A 20648-nucleotide genomic window follows, 5' to 3' on the forward strand; every position below is an offset into this window, starting at 1 on the left:
TCTCATTCCTGAAGAATGGGCCTTTCCTCATAAGGACGGTTTAACGTCGCTCTTATTACATTCCGTTTGAAAAGCCATAGAAGCGCACACCAAGTTAAATTTTCAGATTCCGGGATCGAAATCGCTCTCGCTCTCGCTCTCGCTCCACTTTATTGCCGCTCTATTGTGGCCTATTGCTCGTGGCGTTGCGAGCTATGTTTCTCAGCGACCTAACCCTTCCGCCACCTTTATCTAAATCTGGAACCCCTGATGCGGATCACAACAGTTGGCCTAGGAATACGTCCCTTCGACTGCGACGCGCCCAGATTCCAGAAAAGAAAGGTACGCGGGTCTAGTCATTAGCTAGGCAAGACATGACAGCCCGAACCCCTTGCAAGAAGTCAACAACACAAGGGGCTCAATGGACATCATGTATAAATACTCTTTTCCGTTTGCTTTGGAAATTAAGAAGTTTTCTATTGTTTCAAGACGTACGATTTAATCTACCGAAACATCTTGCCAAAGGCTCTACATCGTCCCACAATGAAGGTCACCAACATTGCCCTGATTGGTGCGATGCTCGGTATGGGGCAGGCTAGCCCTGTTGCCACCCGTGCAGCCATCACCGACGGTTTGTTTTCCCCACAAACTTAATAGCTGAATGGTCTTTAACAAATTTCAATTGTTTAGCCGATATCCTCAACTATGCCTTGACGCTCGAGCACCTCGAGGCCACCTTCTACGAGGAGGGTCTCAAGAACTACACCCATGGAGATTTCTTGAGAGCCGGGTTCAAAGATCCGTTCTACGCCAACTTGCAGGAGGTTGCTTCGGATGAGAAGACCCACGTGGCTTTCCTCACGAAGGCTCTTAGTGGTGAGTATCAAATAAACGATAAAAAGTGAAAACTAATAATTTCCTCTAGCTGCTGGTGCTTCTCCCGTTAAACGTTGCACCTACTCTTTTCCCTCTAACGATGTGAAGAGCTTCATAGCCCTTGCCAGCGTCCTCGAAGGTAAGAATATCCATGATAATTATACGACGTCTGCTAACGACTCTTATTAGGTGTCGGTGTTAGTGCTTATCTCGGTGCTGCCGCTTCTATTGCCAATAAAGATTATCTTACCGCCGCTGGGAGCATTTTGACCGTTGAGGCCCGCCATAGCTCCTACTTGCGCGCCGCGATCGGTGAAGTTCCTTTCCCCCAGCCTTTCGACGACCCTCTCGACTTTGACGAGGTGTACACCGTTGCGTCGCCCTTCATTACTTCATGCCCCTCTAGCAACGGAAAGCTCCCAGTGAAGGCATTCCCTTCGCTGACATTGACCTCAACCTACCCTATCGTTAGCGGCGCCCAAGTCCGCCTAGAGGCAGGCAGCGGCTTCGACGATTCCAACCAGAGCGATCTATACGCTGCTTTCATCACTGTTACTGGACCTATCTGGACTCCCCTCAAATTCGTGGGTCATAGCACGTTCATCGTTACTATCCCCAAGGGTGTTGCGGGCCAGAGCTACGTGGTCATCACCAAGGGCAACAGCAAGGTGACCGACGATAATATCGTTGCTGGCCCCGCCATTGTCGAGGTATTGTCGAGGTAATTTAGACGTGCCTCTTGGGTTACTTCGAGCTCGTGTTCTCGCAAGCCTGACATTGATTTCTTGATAGACTGGTATCAAGGAGGTACTGGCAAGAGCTGTTTAGCTAGTAAGGGCGATATGCACTACTAGTTCATCTCGCCCTAGAGCAGCCGAACAGGTCATTCTCAGTCTGCGTTGGAGCTGATATGAAAGTGACTGGTAGTATCACTGTCGTTGTCGATGCCTGTTTGTTAATTGTGCTCATTCTCACCCTTGTCTTTCGGGTAGTAATAATATTCTTAATGCCATCTTTTTTTCCACGCCCTTCTACATCCGTCACAACTCTCTTGATACGTAAGAAATGGGGTATTTAATAGCTCAATATCTCGATAACGATAGCTTCATATGAGGATTTACGACATTCTAGTACTATTTAAATCATATCGAGCCTATCCATGAGCTTTCAAAGATTTCTGGCCTCGTGTGGCTTAGATAGGTGAATCTCTTCCATCGTCAGAGAGCCAGATCGTCCAACATTTCTGGTCTTCAATCAAAATATCACGGGATTGGGATCTTGGATATGTCATAAAATGAATACTGCAGTTCTGGCTTCTCGCCTCGAAACGTAAAAACTCCATCAATTGTATGTTTCAGAAGGGATGTAGAAGGGACGATAAAGAAATAGACTAAGAATTGTGGATTTAGTGTGATTCGAGGGGGAAATCAATGTCGGGCATTCGACATTACCGTGTGCTCTTGAACACTCTCTAAACAAATTCTACGAGTATACGAATCCTCGAAGCATACGAAGTAGAATAGTGGGGCAAATGTAAAGCATAGTATACATCCTATAGATATGCATCTATAATTAAGGCCGGCGAAATGCAGATTACGATTTCGGAAACTGTTTTCCCTAAACCGTAAGCAGCTTGATAAAGATCTGAAGGCGCCTAGATGCATTTAGAGCGACGTCATTGCCTTCTCTAGCAGCTTTAAATGCATTGAACGGGCGATAGGGCCCTCGGGTCAAATTTTCTATACCTTTGCGAAAGAAGGCCTCGATGTGGGTAGCCGCAAACAAAAGATTACTTGTGTCTGGCAGATTACGGACGGTCTCTCTATCACGTATCATTCCAGCATGTAGGATAAGAAATTTTGTGTTGGGCGATAGAATATGGCGTTTCCGGAGGTCGATGGTTGAAAAATCAGGAATCAGAGAGCTTAGTAGAGCCAGATTCGAACTTGACATTTTTGCGCCCACTACGTAGTGTGGTGAGACCGCCTCGCATCGGCTCTTCTTCCCCACCAAGGCCGACAATCACACACACTCGGGAGCCAACTTGCCAGCCACTCCCACTACTGGCCCGACGGGTCCGATGACTGGCCGAAGTATACAATAATGTAGTACACCTTCAATCTTATTTGGCCAAACACACAGTCCTCTCAGCGCGTAGTAACTCCGTCCCCTGTCAGTCTCCCGCAGCGCTCCGTCCACCTAAGCCTCAGTCGCTCACCGGTGAAGCCGGGGAACTTCGTACGTAAAGGCACACCTGTTTAGTGTGCCGACTCCCCACATCTGCAGTTTTCATCCATGGCGTCATGAAACTACTGGTTGTGTGTGCGCGGCGGAATATTTTCTGGAATGTAGGGAGGACCTGCATGCGGACAGAATATTTGTAAAGCCAGCAGTCACTCATACATAGATCGCGGTCAATAATAGATCACAATAATTAGTTAGTAGTCTGCTTATAATCACCCTCTCCGGTGAACCCGGCCTTGGAAGATACGCGCCCGGTACTTTGTGGCGTACTCACACACCACGACCGGATCAAGTACCAGCCAAGTATCCACCGGACTGACCTCATGGACTCCCCTCCATCATCCATCCCACCAGACTTTTTCTTTCTCTCTTTCCTTTCTCATTCTGCCGTAATTCGCCTTCCCTCGCAGTCGCGTCCATTCAACTCATATCCTTCTTCTTCCCTCTCCTCCCTCTAACCACCACCATGCCTGCACTGCTAGACGAGGCGGAGCGCATTGCGCGGGAATTCGAGTACCCCGCGGACCAGGTGCAGCGCGGCGTCGACGAGTACATCAACCAAAGCAACGAGGGCCTAGCCAAGGAGAACACCACCCTGTCGCAGATCCCCACCTTCGTGACGGCGGTTCCCAATGGCACCGAAAAGGTGCGCCTCTCGCCTCTTTGTGTCTTCCTAACCCCGCTGACACAGTGTGTGTAGGGCCTCTATCTCGCCGTCGACCTCGGCGGCACCAACTTCCGCGTCTGCTCCGTCCAACTACACGGCGACACCACCTTCAATCTGACGCAGTCCAAAATCATGATCCCGCGCGAACTCATGGCCTCCGGCACCTCCAAAGACCTCTTCCTCTTCCTGGCCCGCCAGATCGAGGCCTTCTTGCGCATTCACCACAACGAGCACTTCGAGGCCCACCTACGCCGCCCCGGCGATGCAACCAATAAAGAGAACATGTTCGATCTCGGCTTTACCTTTAGTTTTCCCGTGCGCCAGCTGGGTATTAACAGCGGCACCTTGATCCGGTGGACCAAGGGCTTTAATATCCCCGACGCGGTGGGACATGATGTATGCGCACTGCTGCAGTCCGCGATTGATGAGCTGTATCTGCCGGTGCGGGTGGCGGCGCTAGTGAACGATACAGTTGGCACGCTGATGGCGCGCTCGTACACGTCTCCCGGCGAGACGGGGACTTTTCTGGGCGCCATTTTCGGGACTGGCACCAACGGCGCATACGTCGAGAAACTGGACAAGATCACCAAGCTCCAGACCATGGAGGGCGCGCACTACGATACATCGACGGGCGAGATGGTCATCAACGCTGAATGGGGCAGCTTCGATAACCACCTCAGTGTCCTGCCTAGCACCGTATTCGACCGTGAGCTTGACGCAGACAGCAATAACCCGGGCGTGCAGATGTTCGAAAAGCGCGTTTCGGGCATGTTCCTCGGCGAGATCCTGCGGCGCGCATTGCTCGCTATGCACCAGGACCCCGCGCTGGGTCTGTTCAAGCCCAGCAAAACCTCCAAGGTTATCTGCCCCGAGAACTCGGGCCTGTACCGACAGTGGGGTCTGGATACCAGTCTGTTGAGTCTGGTTGAGGCTGATAAAAGTCCCCACATGGCAGAGATGAAGACTGCCATGTACGACCACCTGAAGATCGAGAACCTGAGCGATGTCGAGTGCAAAGCTGTCAAGATCCTGGTGCATGCCATCGGCAAGCGTGCCGCGCGACTCAGCGCCGTCCCGCTGGCTGCTATCCTCATCCACTCCGGAAAGCTCCAGACCGAGAACATGGTCGATGTGGGTGTCGACGGCAGCTTGGTGGAATTCTACCCCAACTTCGACGGATACATACGCGAGGCCCTGCGGAGTGTTTCCAAGGTCGGCGAGGCAGGCGAAAAGAAGGTCCGCATCGGTATCTCCAAGGATGGCAGCGGAGTCGGTGCTGCGCTGATCGCCTTGGTGGCGAGCAAAGATGAGACCCTAAAGAGTGCCTCGGAGAAATGATTCTGTTCTCCCTCCCTCTCTTCTCGCATTTGCTCTCGATCTTGAATTCGTCGGCTGGATTGCCATCTAGGCTGGCCCTTTTTGAAGCCTACCCTGCGTTAGGCTATATACCACCCACACTTTCCACTCTGTTCCGTTGCAATTGGCTTCTGATCTATTGCATGGGCTTCTCGTCACCCGTCCGTCGTCTTGCCCCATGCGCAGAACGATGTATCATTACACTTGGTGTTGGTCGACCCGCGGAGTTGCACAGAATCTTTTTTTTCCTTTTTTGGGCGCACATTTGTTGGTACATTGATTGCATCGAATTGGCTGAATACAAAATAAGACTTGAAGTTCAATTTCAAATTCAGATTTCAGGACTACTGTAGTGTGTAACTATTTCCCCGGCTCATACCCAATCGCCTGCGCCGATGTCACGAAATCAATACGACCCGCCATGGCAGACATGAATGGCTGCGGACCCCCCGTGGCCTTGGGATCGGGCCCGATAAAGTTATTCGGAAACCCTACATCCAAAGGAACCACCGACTCCAGATCCTCGATCTGCTTCTTCGTCAAACGAATCGACAACGCCTGGATATTATCTTGCAGATGCTCGACCTTGCGCCCACCAACAATGGGAAACACATTCGGCGCCTTGCAAAGCACATAGGCCAGCGCGACCGCAGTCACAGACTCAATACCGTGCTCCGCCGCAACGCGCGCCAACGCTTCGGACATCCGCTGCTCCTCCTCCGTCTGCTCGCTACCCCCCAACATGGTCCGCAATCCCTCGCCCTCCTTCTTGCGCGCCTCTAGCGCCTTCGCGCTCTGGAACTTGCCGCTCCCCAACACGTCCCACGGCGCAAGCGCCATTCCGAAATGCCGCGCCATAGGCAGGATGTCCCGCTCAAAGTCCCGGCGCATCACGTTCCAGCGTCCCTGGTAGACGCTGAATGGTGTTTTGCCGTGTGCGCGCGCGTACGTGTTGGCCGCGGACACGACCCATGCTGGTGAATCTGAGATACCTAGATAGAGCACCTTGCCCTGCTCGACGAGGATGTGCAGGGCGTCCATGATTTCTTCGATGGAGGTCGAGTGGTCCCACCAGTGCAGGTAGAGGACATCAATGAACTCTGTCTGGAGTTTGCGGAGCGAGTCCCGCACGCTGACAATCATGCTGCGCTTGTGGTTGCCGCTGAAATTGGCGGCTTTGCCCTTGCCCAGCGCGTGGGCGCGGTAGTCGGTCGTGAATTTGGTCGCGATGACCAGGTTGTCACGGTTCTTGCGAGCGGTCATCCACTCGCCCAGCCAGGTCTCGCTCTGCTCGTCTTGGTAGTTGTTCGCAGTGTCGATGAAGTTGCCACCCGCGGCGACGAAGGAGTCTAGTAGCTTGAAGGATTGTTCCTTGCTCATGGTGCCCATGAATCCGTTCCAGGCATCGCCGATGGACATCCCACCTAGCTGCAGGGGGGACACGCGGATTCCGGCGGAGGGGGAGAGGATGCGATACCGGCCCAGCGGGGTTTCCGGCTCCGGGGCAGGGGCCAAGAAGTCGCTCATGATGATGGTTGTGAGAGGTTTTGAGAAAGGATAGTTCAATGTGGGAGATTGTAGGTGGTTGGGAGGGCCGAAGTGAGTGCAATTATGCTCGTTTTATAATATTTGTGAGTGTCATCCCCTCCGGACTTAGGGATTGCACCGGAAACAGGCGATGACATGTTGACGGGTGATGATGTCAACAACCGAGATATCCTCGGAGATAAGCGATCGAGAGCAGGTTCTGGTTGTCTGCGGTAGTGTCAATGCCTGTGATGGGCTCAAAGGAGCATGCCACTGTCTTGAAATGCCTCGGTCGTGGCGATTTTTTGTTGTGTACATTACTTAGGGAGCAGGGTATGTAGACGGACGCAGATTAAGTTGTCTTTCCGTCTCCAATCTCCGGTCAGCAAGATATCCCACTAACCCCAGGTTAGTTAGTGCCTGTCAGCAGAGTTCTTCAGCCGATGATCATGTGGTTTAAGCTTAGGACTGTTCAATAGAAAAGGATGGTAGGGAGTGGAAACTGTCTCTTCATAATTCTTGTTCTATGTTTCTAATGTTTGGGTTGTAAAAAAGGTGCTGGCTTGTGGACTATATATTTTTTATTCTCCCATACCCTCCACCCCTTTGCACTACCCTTATGAGATGTGGCCATAAGCACCCAACAGTCTCAAGCGAAACACCTGACATCATCAGTCGGTCAAGATGCAGGTGAGTCAACAGGAGAGAGTACATCAGCAATGGCTGCAGACTGCTGCTAGACAAGCAGTCTTCGTGCGAGGGAGGACCAAGGGTAGACCTGGCGACAACCCTGTACCATAATTGTGAAAAAAAGAAAAGGGAACACTGTCTATTATTCCGATTATCCCTCTAGGAGACCAAGGAATTAATTACCTGAACCCTTTCACTGATCTTTTGAATAGCCTTTTCGCTCCTCCATAATGCCAATGTCCTGGCAAGCGGTAGTGGCCGATCGGAGCAAGGGGTGAAACCCTTCCACCCTGCCCCCGGCCCATCCTTGCGTGGTCTCCTGGCCGACTCAGTCTGGGCCGGTGCGGCTGAGCGGGTTTCACACACTAACAGGATCGACCCGCCCGTCGATCAAGGTAGTCTAAAGAACCACTGACACTCGATACGGAGCATTCCACGCACCACATGGCGAGATGTACTGCCCTAGCACTACAATATGTACCCTTGGGCGTATGTCCTCCTATCCACGTTGGATCGGCAAGGTTTCCCTGCCCGCAGGACAAAAGGCCCAGCTGCATTGCCAATCTGCGCTTGCTTTTTAACCCAGCCCTCGCCCGCCCCCCCTGACTCTCTTTCTTTCTATTCTGGTTTGGCTTCTGCTGCATTTTCCCTTTTCCCTCCCGACTCTGCAGTTTACGAAAATGTCCACTTTCTTCAAGGCAGAGTCGCCTAAGGACTCGGGTTCTGACCATGCGGAGCGATCATCAACATCGGTGTCGGACTCGGATGCCCTCTCGCAAAAGAGTAGAGGGAAATCCTCCAATTCGGCTAGTGAGAAGGGGAGTGATCATGAGAGACATGAGACCTCCCCCAAGGAAGCTGTTCAGGACCTGAATAAGGAGGCTAAGAGTTCTTCGACCGACAATGTGTCCGCCCCGAGTGACAATGGAGATGCGCAGTCTCCCCCAGATGAACAGGAGTATCCCAAATCCTGGAGATTGACCCTGATCACCATTGCACTGTGCCTGTGTGTGTTCTGCGTGGCTCTGGTAAGTGTGCATCTCTTTGTTTACAAAATCTATGTCCTAATGAATACCAGGACAATACCATCATCGCCACCGCCATCCCCAAGATCACCGATCAGTTCGACTCCCTCGGCGATGTAGGCTGGTATGGCAGCGCCTACCTGCTAACCACCTGCTCCGTGATCCTCATGTTTGGCAAGTTCTACACCTTCTACTCCACCAAGTGGATCTATCTGTTGGCCCTGTCCATCTTCGAGGTCGGCTCGCTGGTCTGCGGCGTGACTCCCAGCTCGGTCGGCTTGATCTGCGGCCGGGCCATTGCCGGTCTGGGTGCGGCGGGTTTGTTCTCGGGGTCCATTCTCATCATTAGCCAGAGTGTGCCGCTCGCTAAGCGGCCTATGTATACGGGACTCGTGGGGTCGATGTTTGGGATTGCCAGTGTTGCTGGTCCACTGTACGTTCCTCCTTTGATTGTCAAGTGGTGGTTGCTAATATCTATCTCGCAGAATGGGCGGCGCCTTTACCGACCATCTGACCTGGCGGTGGTGCTTCTACATCAACCTGCCCATCGGCGCAATTACCTTTTTTTTCGTGCTGGTCTTCTTCAAGGCTCCCCGTGCCATCAAGAAGAAGAACGACCTCCCCTGGCAGCAGCAGCTGGCGCAGTTTGACCTGCTTGGCTCCTTGTTCTTCCTGCCCTCTATCATCAGCCTGCTGCTCGCCCTCCAGTGGGGCGGCACCAAGTACGAGTGGAACAACCCGCGCATCATCGCGCTGTTCTGCGTGTTCGGCGTCGGCATCCTCATCTTCGTCGGCGTCCAGTACTGGGGCGGCGATCGGGCTACTGTGCCCCCGCGGCTGATCAAGAATCGGAACGTCTGGGGCGCCGCGTGGTATGCCTTGGCCATTGGCGCGGCCTTTTTCGTGATCACTTACTATGTACGTGCTTGCTTTCCGGCAACCTTGCGGATGAATCTTGCAGATGAAACTGACCATCTTCTAGCTCCCTATCTGGTTCCAAGCGATCAAAGGCGCCACGGCCATGAAATCTGGCATCATGAACCTGCCAATGATCATCGCTGTCGTGGTCGTCTCCATTCTCGCCGGTGGCCTGGTGACAGCATGCGGCTACTACACACCGTTCATGATCGCCTCGTCCATCATCATGACCATCGGCGCCGGCCTCCTCACAACCCTTGAAACAAACTCCAACCACTCCAAGTGGATCGGATACCAGGCGCTCTTCGGCATCGGGCTCGGTCTGGGCATGCAGCAGCCGATGCTGGTCGCCCAGACGGCACTCAAAAATGAAGACATCCCCAGCGGCACGGCGATTGTCATGTTTGCGCAGACCCTCGGCGGCGCCGTGTTTGTTTCGGTTGCGCAGAATGTCTTCCAGAATCAACTGGTGCATAACCTGCACGAGTATGCGCCGGAGGTCGATTCTAGCCGTCTCCTCGCTGTTGGCGCGACGATGATCCGCTCTATCGTGCCTAGCCCGTTCCTGCACCAGGTTCTGAGCGCGTATAATGATGCGATCACCCAGACCTTTTATGTTGCTGTCAGCATGGGCGCTCTGTCCCTCATCGGGCCGATCTTCGTCGAGTGGATCTCCGTCAAGGGCAAGAAGCCCGAGGTGGTCGCTGTCTAAGTCGGGCTTTGTGAGGGTTACGTTCCTTCCTGCATATTCTTTTCTCTCTCTGAGGCTGTGCTGTCCAGGCCACATACGCTTCGTGATAATACCTGTTGTGTTGTGATGTTGGTGTTGATGTTTTGAATCCGTCTGCATTCTATTCCATGGCCACCCTTTCCTTTCCTTTTTCTAAGATGATAAGATAATACAAAAAGATTAAAAAACGAAAAAAAGATTTGTATCTAGACCACCGCGTACAGACTGAGATAAATGCCCCAGATCACACCGCAGGCACTCCCAAAGACCACGCGGCGGTCCACGGGGACGACGGTGTACATCAGCGTGGACACGATGGGACGGTACTTGAGTCGAGCAACCATTATAGGCGGGAAGTCCTTGAATGTTGTCAGTAAACAATCCTATAAATAAAGAGTATCTGTCTGTCCGTCTGTCTGTACACCTGGGGTAGCACAGTAGAAAGTACCCAAGTAGACAGTCGACAGTAGACGGGAAGAATGGTGAATCTCACCTCAACAACAAGCTCCCAAGACCTCCAAACCCCAGTTCCCTTGAGCAGATTGATCAAGACAATAAAAAGCACAATATTCATGACCGACCCGACCGTCTGGTCGAAGATAAACTTCATGATAAAACTATACAATCCTGACTGGCTCTGCGAGCGAGGCGCCCATTGCGAGGATTTCTCTCGCTGATGATGGCTGGGCAGTCGCGAGCCGGCGCCCCCGCCAGCAGCGGCGCGATACCAATCTCGCGGCCGATCGCGCGTGGAGATGGCGAATGGCGCCGAGGATAGACTGGAGGAGAAATAGTCGCGTAGTGAAGAAACGGATTTGGAGCGCCTGCGCGATCGATTCCCACCCCGGCTGCCGCAGCAACAGCAGCAGCACCAACACCAGTCCCAGAGGCGGGACAGCTCAGCGCGCGACGGGAAGCCTGGGTATCGCGCCTCCAGGGCGCGTTGCCAGACGAAGTTGATGGGGACGACTAGGATGCCATAGGTTATGAATTGGATGAGGGCGAGGGTGTTGAGGGTGAAAGGGTTCTGTTTGCGATTTGGTACAGAGGTTAGTGGTTGATTTGATTGATATCAGGGGGAGGAGGATGGGGGGATATCGGACAGGACTGTTGCGTTGGTCGATTAGTTGGGCGCAGATGTTGGCGATCGCGTTGAGGACGGTCGATTGAACGAATGTCACGGTTAGCGCGGAGGGCATCGCGGCGCCGCATTGTACATTGAGTCGGTTGTTCGTTCGGTGCGGCGGTGATGGTGAAGGTCCATCATTGCCAAGACACCGTGTCCTCGCGGTGTTGGCGCTAGCGGACGAACTACAGCGACACCTATAACGACCCGTATTACACAGAAAACACCACAATGGAGCATTTGAGTGATTACAATTACTTGAGTTACCTGTGGCGAAACACCACATTCGGCCCATTCTTCGCACTGGTAAAGTGATCCACCAGCGCCAAATGGCCCTGCTCATCCTCGCCCACCCGGTCAGCCAGCGCCATCTCAAATAGAAACACCAGTCTTGCCAGCGTCACCCGCATCTCCATGAACGCCATGCTTTTACCAATGCACCCGCGCGGCCCAATGCTAAACGGACAGAATGCCCGCCGTGCCGTGTCGACCTGTTCCTTGCTCGTGGTCCATTTTGCGTCGGCCGCTTCGCACGTCGCACCCTCGATCCACCGTTCCGGTAGGAATGTCCCCGCCGCGCGGTAGTATGCCTCTTGTCGGTGGATTGAGTATGTCGGCGTGCCGCAGTTTGTGCCGGCTGGCAGGAACACGCCGTCTACCACCGCTCCGCCGTCCATCACCTCGCGCGGAATTGCGCCGGGCACGGCGGGTGCGAGACGCAGTGCTTCGTCGATGACAGCTTTCAGGTAGACCAGCTCGTTCAGCCGTGCGCCGCTGACAATCTCTTCGACTTCGTTGAACGCCCCGCGCACCTCGGCGCTCAGCTTCGACAGCGCCCCTGGCCGGCGCACGAGGTAGAACAGCGCCGCGGCCAGCGTGGTAGACGTTGTGTCGCTGCCCGCGATCATCAGCACGTTCGCTTCGCCCCATAGCTCGGGCGTGCTCAGTCCCTTGCCCGTTTCCGGGTCCGTCGCGTTGAGCAGGTAGTAGAAGAAGTCCTTTTTCGCTTCGCGGCCGGCCTGAGCACGCTCTTTGGCCCGGGCGCTGGCTTCGACCCGCGAGTTCATGATGAAGTTCCATCGGTCGCGCGTTAGTTGTCGGATGAAGATCTGGTCCAGGTGCCAGCTGTCTAGAGGCATCCAGAGCCCGCACTGCGAGGGTGGGTTAGTTAGTGGTCGAGCTGGGTTCTGCTGAAGCAAAAGACTCACCACATAATGTCTGTTCGCGGCGCGATCAACAAGCTTCACCATGTGTCGCTTGCCCCGCGAGACGAGCATGTCAAAGCTCTTGCCGAAGCACAACTCGCCCATCACATCGTAGGTCAGATAGCTGAACCAATCGCCCATGTTGCGCACCACGGCCCCCTTCGTCTCTTCTTCCAGATCATCCCAATCAGAGTCCACCCCATCATGCCCCGCCAGCACCGCACAAAGCTGCCGGACATGCAAGAGCATAACATCTTCCATCCCCTTGAGCGCGTGGTCCGAAAACGCCTGGCTCAGCACCCTCCGCTTGCGCCCATGCATCGTCTTATCGATCGCATTGTGCGTATTATACACGCCCTTGATGGCGGGGAAGGCGTTGTAGAAATCAGCCTTCTGGAGCCGCTTCCCGTGCCCGTAGATGTCGTGCAGGCCACGGTCGGTGTTGACCGATATGAAATTTGGCGCTGCGCGCACATGGCTCCCGTACTGGGTGTGTAGCTCGTACAGCCACAGGTGGCGGTCGCCTTTTAGGCCGTGGTATAGCTGGACCCAGGGTGTGAGGCTTGCGAGGAATGGTCCCGGGATGCGGCGGAGGGGGTGGAAGAAGGCGTTGTAGATAACGTAGCCCAACGTCTATCGCTAATCAGTAAGGTATTTCCTTATTTTGAGGGAAAGAAACATACCGCTGCGACTAGCAGAACCCCCAACCCACACGCGACCCCTGTCAGCGACAAACACTCCAGTACAGATGCGACAAACATCGTGCGAGCATGTAGCTACTGAGTTGGCGATGCGTCGTTTCAAGCAACTAATGAATACTTATGCCTTAAAGGAGACTCGGTGGCCGCCTCCCGTCTTTGGCTTTTATACTCCCGCCCGAAGATACCCGCGCCCAACCGTCTCAATGACGACGAATCCGGATTTGGTCACACAAGCTTACTTTTGCAACGATGGAGAGGTGCTCGGTTAGGGGCGGTCGCTTAATTCATAGCTGGGTTTAGATGATTGTTTTGCGTATCTTTTGTGGTGGTGTTCGTTCATGCAACGGGGGGGTTATCGTGCATGAGCTTAAGTGGAGGGTCGGTAGACCACGAAGAGGTGTTCTGGAGTTGAAAGGGAATACGATTAGGAAGGGGAACAAGAGTTATCTTCGTTCTCAATAGTCGATTGAACTTCTCTGTGGTTATGATTAAATGGGTTGCTTTTACATAACCATAACCATAGTCCCGGAAGGAATCATACCTGGTAGGATGAAACGATCCTCACCCGACGAGGCTATCAACCCCTCCAACGGCTCTTTCAGGTATTTAGGGCTGGGCCTGATACCGCCACTACCCGTCCTAGTTTAGAAATGGCGGATGGCACTCCAAAGTGTTTGTTATAAGACAACTACTCCATCTGCGCGTCGTACGTTCATAGGACAGAGCAAGACCATTTTGAATTCTTGCCAGCATCTTCATTCCTCGAGTCCGATAGACATGCTCATCATATTGGTTGCATAGGCCTCTGTGCATCGCGATCATTGAGATGACACTTTTGCCGTTCTTGCAAAACATGGCGAATGGAGATGCAAAGGGGGGGGGGGGGCGCTGACACCTCAGGCACCAACATACTCAAATAGAGATCGATTTGAAAGTCACTCTGCAAGCAGCTAATAGAATGACGGTTTTCTCAGTATTTCGGACATAAGTGCGCATTTACTTTACCGAGTATTCTGACCAGCTACATTTGACGAGTTTGATCCCTTGGGATCTAGGTACGCAATCGTCACAGCACAGCAAGTTAGCACTGTGAAGACCAAACATCTGCAATAAAGTCATGATGCCATTTAGGCGTATCTCTAACTGCGGAATCTATCTAGTAAGCAGAAAGAGTCTAACTAAAACGGAGAGGTAAAGAGTAGGGACTGCATAATTTATAGCCGGAATTTTTTCGGCTACGAAACCCAATTTTCCGAACGTCAAGTACCGGAAATTTTAACGGGTCAACAGATGCCTTGGCTTTCATATTCCGGCACCTTGGGATATTATTCGTGCTAGAGATATTAAATATTCTATAGTCCTGCATTGCCCTATCGCTAGACTTGTCGATATCTAGCCACTCTAAATTATCCTCTTTCGTCGGCATAACCCTTTTCCCATTTACTATACTTGCTTCGAACGAACAGAATAAAATGTCTCAGCGTCTAGACCAGCTCACCAAGCAAATATCGCCGCGCCAAGTTAATGGTCCACCAATTGCTTTGTTGAAAGATCAGGTCGTCTTGATCACTGGTGGCGCCCAAGGTCAGAGAGAAGTTACTATATATGGGTGCGGGAATGATTTGCTGATATTGATTTATTTAGGGTTGGGAGCGGCAACAGCAACGCTCTTTGCACAGTATGGTGCATTGATCGCGATCAGTGACGTGGATGAGACCAAGTCGCAGGGACTAGTTAAGCACTTGCGAGAGACAGGTGCACAAGCAGAGTCCTTTTCAGGGGATCTGTTGGATCCATCATACCCCGAGACTCTGGTTAAACAAGTTTTTGCGAAGTTTGGAAGAATCAATTGCCTCATCAACAACGCGGGTAGGTTCGACATTCTCATCTGTACGAAACAAAGCTAATATTTCATCAGGGTTTCTCAATGACAGGTGAGCCGTAGAGATATCATTGGATTCTGCCCTTCTAATATCCGGAGCACCACAGAGCCGTCCATAAAATGACTGATAGTCAATGGGAATCTATTCTTGAGATCCACAACTCGGTGCCATTTCGACTCATCCGAGCCTTGTCGAGTCACTACATGAGCCCCGAGACAATGAACAACCGCAAGACAATCATTAACATATCGTCTTCCTCCGGAGTACATGGTCAATTGGGTCAGGTATGCTTGCTTGCTTAACTACGTGCCTTGCCATCAAAGCCATTTGCCCGGTTCTGATGTACCTTCACGCACAGGTCAACTACTGCACGGCCAAAGCGGGTATTGTTGGGATGACAAAGGGAATTGCGAGGGAATGGGGACGGTACGAATGGCAAACACTTTGACAATAGGCCTTCTTGCTGAGATAAAACAGGTACAATGTTCGATGCAATGCGGTTGCTTACGGTTGGATGGACACCCGCATGACTCGGCCTCCCGAACCAGGCCTGAAAATGACCGTGAACGGAAACGAGATCAGTGTCGGCATCGCAAAGAGTGCAACCAAGTTTAGAGATACTTCGGATATTGCCCTAGGGCGTCCGGGAACCGCAGAGGAGGCGGCGGGGTGTCTGCTATTCCTCGCAAGCGACCTTTCCAGTTATGTAACGGGGCATGTAATGGAGTGTAATGGAGGACGCTTTATGTGACGGAAATTCGAAAAGCCTATATAGGTGTTTTGGCTTTTGAGTTTGGAATTTTGCTATGCTCACCAGTAATGTCAAGGCGCCTAGTCCCCAGATCATCGGCTCGAATCCCACGGGTCCTCACCAGGTGTTAAGAGAAACAATAAAAAGGTAAAACGTGTTCGGTCCCAATCTGGTTGAGTAAAGGAAACAATATAAGGAGATAAATTCTTAACTCCGTCTAATCCCCTCCTATAACACTCGCCAATCAACCCGACTTCGCGTTTCCGTACAAAAGGACAAGAGAAATCAAAATGGCAGCAGCACGTCCCACCTGGCTAATCACTGGAGCCTCATCTGGATTTGGTAAGTCACTTTCTTGGGAAGCTCTCAAGGCTGGCTACAAGGTCATTGGAACCACTCGTGACGTCGGCAAGGCCGAGTCCGCTTATCCCGATTTCACGGCCAAAGGTGGCATCTGGATGGGCATAGATCCTGCTCAAGAGGATGCATACGATCAATTCGCGAAGTGCTCTCAGGAACATAATGTGGATGTCCTAGTCAACAACGCGGGTTATGCGTTCATTGGTGGTGTTGAAGATACTAGGTTCGTGGCTTCGCGGTGCGCTTTACCATGCTGGGAGTTATTTTGCTAATGTATTGAACTTATTATAGTGAAGATGACGTACGCGACCAAATGGAGGTCAATTTTTATGGGCCCCTTCGCGCCGTTCGAGCGTGTCTCCCTGCCATGCGTGCAAAAGGCTCCGGTCACATTGTCCTGATTAGTAGTGGTGCCGGGTAAGTGGAATGATCCATTTCTCGTTCTTTCTCTCCCGTTGTCTAACAGAGAAATTGTACGAAATTAACAGCTTCATCGCCCGACCTGGCAGAGCCACCTACTCAGCTAGTAAATTCGCCATCGAGGCTGTTCACGAGTCCCTTTCCCACGAGGTGACGACACTTGGAATCAAGGTCTTGATAGTAGAGCCCGGCGCTTTCCGTACGCCATTTTCCAGCCGCGTCATTTACCCGGCTCAGTTCGAGAACGGTTTCAGCGAGGGCTACAAGGGTACTGCGGTAGAGCAAATGGTCACCGGGTTTCGGCAGATCACGTCCATTCCTGACTTTGTCAAAGGAGACCCCGATAAGGCGGCGCGGGCAATCATCCAGGCCATCGTGACGGGCTATGACTATCTTCGCATGCCCCTGGGAAAGGACTGTGTGGTTGCGTTGGAGGATAAGATTGGAGAGCTACAGAGGGATCTCGAGGCTACCCGACCAATCGCCACTTCTACAGATATCGATTGATTGAAAAACATGGAAATAGCAATGCAATTGTGAAGGTGGCTCACGAACCCTCGCGCAATATAGAGAAGCATAGCGTTGTGGTGTAAAGCAGGACAATAATATTGTTCGTAGAGGCAAGAAATTAACCTATGAAAACAACGCATTGTCCTTTCCTAGCCCCCACCAACCCCTGCGTGAGACCCTGCGTGAGACCCTGCGCATGGACTCTCCCCGCATTCTTCACCGTTTCAATTTCCCCGGTTGCACTTGACTCTTTTTTGGATGATGGTAACACAACTCGAGAGTGCTCCACCCGTACAGCCCAGTCGATGATTCTTTCTTAAGCATGACAAAATGACACCCATACACTTACCAGACCAATGGCCTCTCTCTGGAGTCAACACCTCATGGGCCGCAGCCCTTATGGTGGTGATTATCTCGAGCTTCTACCTGTCTTCAGCAAAGCTGCACCCCCAAGAGCCGCCCGTCATTACCAGTGCGGTACCCTTCGTGGGCCACTTGCTCGGCATGATCGTCAATGGCGGACGTTACATCAAGTCCATAGGGTAAGCAGGACCCGCCATGGGCATACGGGAACTAAGCTCAGGATTCTGACTCCTCTGCCAGTATCACCAACCGCGACAAGCCCATATTCACTCTTCCCGTGCCGCGGTCGCGCATCTACATCGTCACGGACCCGGTCCTGGCGGCCGCTGTCCAACGCGCCTCGCGCGTTTTGTCGTTCACCCCTCTCGTGCCAGATATCACCAGGCGCGTGCTGGGGCTCGACGATGCCACCGTCGCCGCCGTCCGTCAGAACCTGGATCCCGAACCCGGCGACGACCGGCGTGGCTTCCTGGCCGACATGCACGACATGATGTACCGCACCCTCGGACCCGGCGAGGCTCTGGAAAACCTGAGCACCGGCGCCGCTAGGGAATTGAGTCGCCAGATCAACACGTACGCCGCGGACTTGCAGCACGGACAGTCCAGCGGAGTACCGTCTATCAAGGTTGACCTGCTCGAGTGGGTGCGCCACTTTGTGACGGTCGGTACGGCGCAGTTCCTGTACGGGCCAAACAACCCCATCGCTGCACATCCAGAGCTAGAGCAGGCCTTCTGGGACTTTGATCACGGTCTCGGTCTCCTGCTGATGGGCTTCGCGCCGTCTATCACCGCGCGGAAGCCGTATCGCGGACGGGAGGCGCTCGCGGCCGCCTTCACCAAGTATATCACCGCTGGCCACGAGAGCGAGGCGGCGACGATCGTACGCAAGCGGGTCGCCATTGCGGAGGAGTACGGCTGGCCCGCCTCCAGCACCGCGCGCTCGGAGCTGTCCTTCTTGTTCGCGGGCATCGTCAACACGGCCACGACGACCTTCTGGGTAGTGCTGCAGATCTTCGCGCGGCCGGAGCTGCTGGTTGCCGTGCGCGGCGAGCTGGCCCAGATCACGGGTGAGGGTGAGAGCGAGCGAACGCTAAGCCTGGACGGTGTGAAAAATGAGTGCCCCATTCTACAGGCCGTATTTCGCGAGTGTCTGCGGCTGGGCTCGAACAACTTCTCAACGCGCCTCGTGAAGACCGATACAATGTTGGCGGAGCGGTACCTCCTCAAGGCGAACTCGGTGGTCCAGGTCGCGGGCGGCGTGATCCATGCGGACAGGCAGATCTGGGGCGACGACGTGGACGTCTTCAACCCGGGCCGTTTTCTCAAGCCGCAGCAGGGGGGTTCGGCAAGGCCGAACGTCCACCCGGCGGCATTCCGGTCATTTGGAGGCGGCAAGACTCTCTGCCCTGGGCGGCACTTTGCCACGACCGAGATCCTATCTCTCGTGGCGATGATTGTGTTGACGTTTGACTTGAAGGCTGTTGGTGGTGGGGAGATTGTGGTGCCTGCTCCAGACGATGGTGTTCTGCCTGTACATATTTTAGAACCCAAGGCGTCTGATGCCGTCAAGGTCGTGGTGAAGCTGGGGAGCGATGGCGCGACGCCGTTGAAGATCGTTCCGTGATTATCCCTGGAAGACCAAGATCGGTGCTATCCCACATGATGTATCCATTACAGTCATTATTAATTACAATTATCACACAAAGCATTACTGTGTAGTATAGGTATGAAGAGAGCACTTATTGCTGTATCTAGTTTAGTGCGCACCCTCACTAACCCCCACGCCGCCCACGTCTCCACAACCCTGCGATGAGCTAATCCTAACCGGCGCAAGTCCGTTTGACAGTTAACTCGGTCCATGATCCCGCCGAGATTCCGAGCGGGGACAAAGCCGAGCGACTCTGGTAACCCCCGCCATTGTCCACGAGAAATTGTTTCGTCACCTTTCCCTACCTCCCAGACACTCACTCACTCAGCATGCCATTCAACACCGCCATCCGCACAGCGCTCAAGGGCCCATCCGTGGCCTGGGGCTTCTGGCTCACGTATGTGTCTTATGTCTACTCCAATCTTCTGCCCAATTCTAGGATCCGACTGACCACAAATATTCTTCCCGAACAGTCTCCCCAGCGCCGCCGTCGCCAAAACTATTCTGCACAGATCGTCCGCGTCCCCCGCTGACCGGTTCAGCTGGGTCCTCGTCGATGCCGAGCACGGATTGATCTCGGACACGAACTACTACGAGGTACGTGATCTGTTTTCTAGCCTCCTATTACTGCCGGGAAACTAAAGTCAAACCAGCTCAACAACGCCGTTGGCTCCGAACGCGCAAGCCCCATCATCCGCGTCCCCTGGGGTGAGGAGTGGATGATCAAGCGCGCCCTCGACGCAGGCGCTCACGGCATCATGACGCCCATGTGCCATTCCGAGGCGGATGCGGCCCGGATTGTCAGCTACGCCAAGTACCCGCCTCTGGGGACGCGTGGCTACGGGCCCATGTTTGCGACGCACTCGTTCCCCGAGGTCATGCCCGGGAGTGACCATGATGACAACGCCAATGAGGGGGTCATGGTGGTGGTACAGATTGAGTCGCAGTCTGGTGTTGAGAATGTGGAGAAGATAGCTAAGGTGGATGGAATTGATGTGCTGTTTATTGGTGAGTGAGATGACAAATGGCTCTCACTTTGTGTGAAATGGAAGACTTACTGACTCTTTTAACAAGGTCCCTTCGATCTCGCCAAGCAGATGGGCGTCCAGCGTGGTGGTCCAGAACACGAGGCTGCCATCCAGCGTACTTTGGCCGCTGCTAATGCAGCAGGTAAGAAGGCCGCCATCTTCTGTACCAGTGGTGAAGATGCCCGGGTCCGCGCCGAGCAGGGCTTCCACATGATCTCGGTCATCACGGACGTTGCCGTCATTGGTGATGGAATGCAGAAGGAGCTGGCGACGGCTAAGGGCACCGCTGCGGCGGGTAAGAGAGAGGGATATTAGATTTTTTTTTATCTATGGGGACGTTGGCAAGATCTTTACTGTGTAGTCTATAGGTATCCGGGGATTTTCTTTTGCATAGACATATTCACGTGTCCGTGTGGATTTCTTCAGTCTTGGAACACCCTGACTCAGAACTCAGTCGCCAAGGCGTATTGAAGATAAGCATTCGCAATATTATGAATGGCAGTAGTAGATCACTGGGACAGTGCGCACCCGGTTCGATCCCATCTATCAAACAGTCTCTTTGACAAGACCGTTTTCAATCGAGTCCATAAATAGCGCGGCATTTAGAGTGCCGGTATTGGAGCTTTACCAGGAATTGCTGA

General features: G+C 53.2%; 9 protein-coding genes across 9 annotated transcripts; 6 read left to right on the forward strand and 3 right to left on the reverse strand.

Annotated features, from left to right (window-relative positions):
• Positions 1-522: 522 nt before the first annotated feature.
• PFLUO_LOCUS3299 (uncharacterized protein) lies at positions 523-1580 on the forward strand (the record flags this gene model as incomplete). The annotated part of the gene is made up of 4 exons (XM_073780530.1): positions 523-610; positions 670-855; positions 905-994; positions 1045-1580. 4 exons carry the CDS (start codon positions 523-525, stop codon positions 1578-1580), a joined length of 900 nt encoding a protein of 299 aa, XP_073637376.1.
• A 1985-nt stretch (positions 1581-3565) lies between these two features.
• Positions 3566-5104, forward strand: PFLUO_LOCUS3300 (glucokinase; the record flags this gene model as incomplete). Its single annotated transcript, XM_073780531.1, has 2 exons — positions 3566-3745; positions 3800-5104. 2 exons carry the CDS (start codon positions 3566-3568, stop codon positions 5102-5104), a joined length of 1485 nt encoding a protein of 494 aa, XP_073637377.1.
• Positions 5105-5482: 378 nt separating this feature from the next.
• PFLUO_LOCUS3301 (Putative aryl-alcohol dehydrogenase aad14) lies at positions 5483-6649 on the reverse strand (the record flags this gene model as incomplete). The annotated part of the gene is made up of 1 exon (XM_073780532.1): positions 5483-6649. One exon carries the CDS (start codon positions 6647-6649, stop codon positions 5483-5485), a length of 1167 nt encoding a protein of 388 aa, XP_073637378.1.
• A 1370-nt stretch (positions 6650-8019) lies between these two features.
• Positions 8020-9994, forward strand: PFLUO_LOCUS3302 (uncharacterized protein; the record flags this gene model as incomplete). Its single annotated transcript, XM_073780534.1, has 4 exons — positions 8020-8367; positions 8418-8797; positions 8850-9282; positions 9347-9994. The coding sequence occupies 4 exons, from the start codon at positions 8020-8022 to the stop codon at positions 9992-9994; spliced, it is 1809 nt and encodes a 602-aa protein (XP_073637379.1).
• Positions 9995-10218: 224 nt separating this feature from the next.
• On the reverse strand, positions 10219-11211 carry PFLUO_LOCUS3303 (uncharacterized protein; the record flags this gene model as incomplete). The annotated part of the gene is made up of 3 exons (XM_073780535.1): positions 10219-10371; positions 10506-11039; positions 11116-11211. The coding sequence occupies 3 exons, from the start codon at positions 11209-11211 to the stop codon at positions 10219-10221; spliced, it is 783 nt and encodes a 260-aa protein (XP_073637380.1).
• A 190-nt stretch (positions 11212-11401) lies between these two features.
• On the reverse strand, positions 11402-13104 carry PFLUO_LOCUS3304 (uncharacterized protein; the record flags this gene model as incomplete). Its single annotated transcript, XM_073780536.1, has 3 exons — positions 11402-12289; positions 12347-12976; positions 13027-13104. The coding sequence occupies 3 exons, from the start codon at positions 13102-13104 to the stop codon at positions 11402-11404; spliced, it is 1596 nt and encodes a 531-aa protein (XP_073637381.1).
• Positions 13105-15968: 2864 nt separating this feature from the next.
• On the forward strand, positions 15969-16965 carry PFLUO_LOCUS3305 (uncharacterized protein; the record flags this gene model as incomplete). Its single annotated transcript, XM_073780537.1, has 3 exons — positions 15969-16261; positions 16330-16455; positions 16527-16965. 3 exons carry the CDS (start codon positions 15969-15971, stop codon positions 16963-16965), a joined length of 858 nt encoding a protein of 285 aa, XP_073637382.1.
• A 402-nt stretch (positions 16966-17367) lies between these two features.
• Positions 17368-18955, forward strand: PFLUO_LOCUS3306 (uncharacterized protein; the record flags this gene model as incomplete). The annotated part of the gene is made up of 2 exons (XM_073780538.1): positions 17368-17510; positions 17572-18955. 2 exons carry the CDS (start codon positions 17368-17370, stop codon positions 18953-18955), a joined length of 1527 nt encoding a protein of 508 aa, XP_073637383.1.
• A 353-nt stretch (positions 18956-19308) lies between these two features.
• On the forward strand, positions 19309-20322 carry PFLUO_LOCUS3307 (uncharacterized protein; the record flags this gene model as incomplete). Its single annotated transcript, XM_073780539.1, has 4 exons — positions 19309-19376; positions 19453-19576; positions 19633-19987; positions 20054-20322. 4 exons carry the CDS (start codon positions 19309-19311, stop codon positions 20320-20322), a joined length of 816 nt encoding a protein of 271 aa, XP_073637384.1.
• Positions 20323-20648: the final 326 nt, after the last annotated feature.

The sequence above is a fragment of the Penicillium psychrofluorescens genome (assembly GCF_964197705.1).
Source record: "Penicillium psychrofluorescens genome assembly, chromosome: 2".
NCBI classification, from domain to species: domain Eukaryota; kingdom Fungi; phylum Ascomycota; class Eurotiomycetes; order Eurotiales; family Aspergillaceae; genus Penicillium; species Penicillium psychrofluorescens.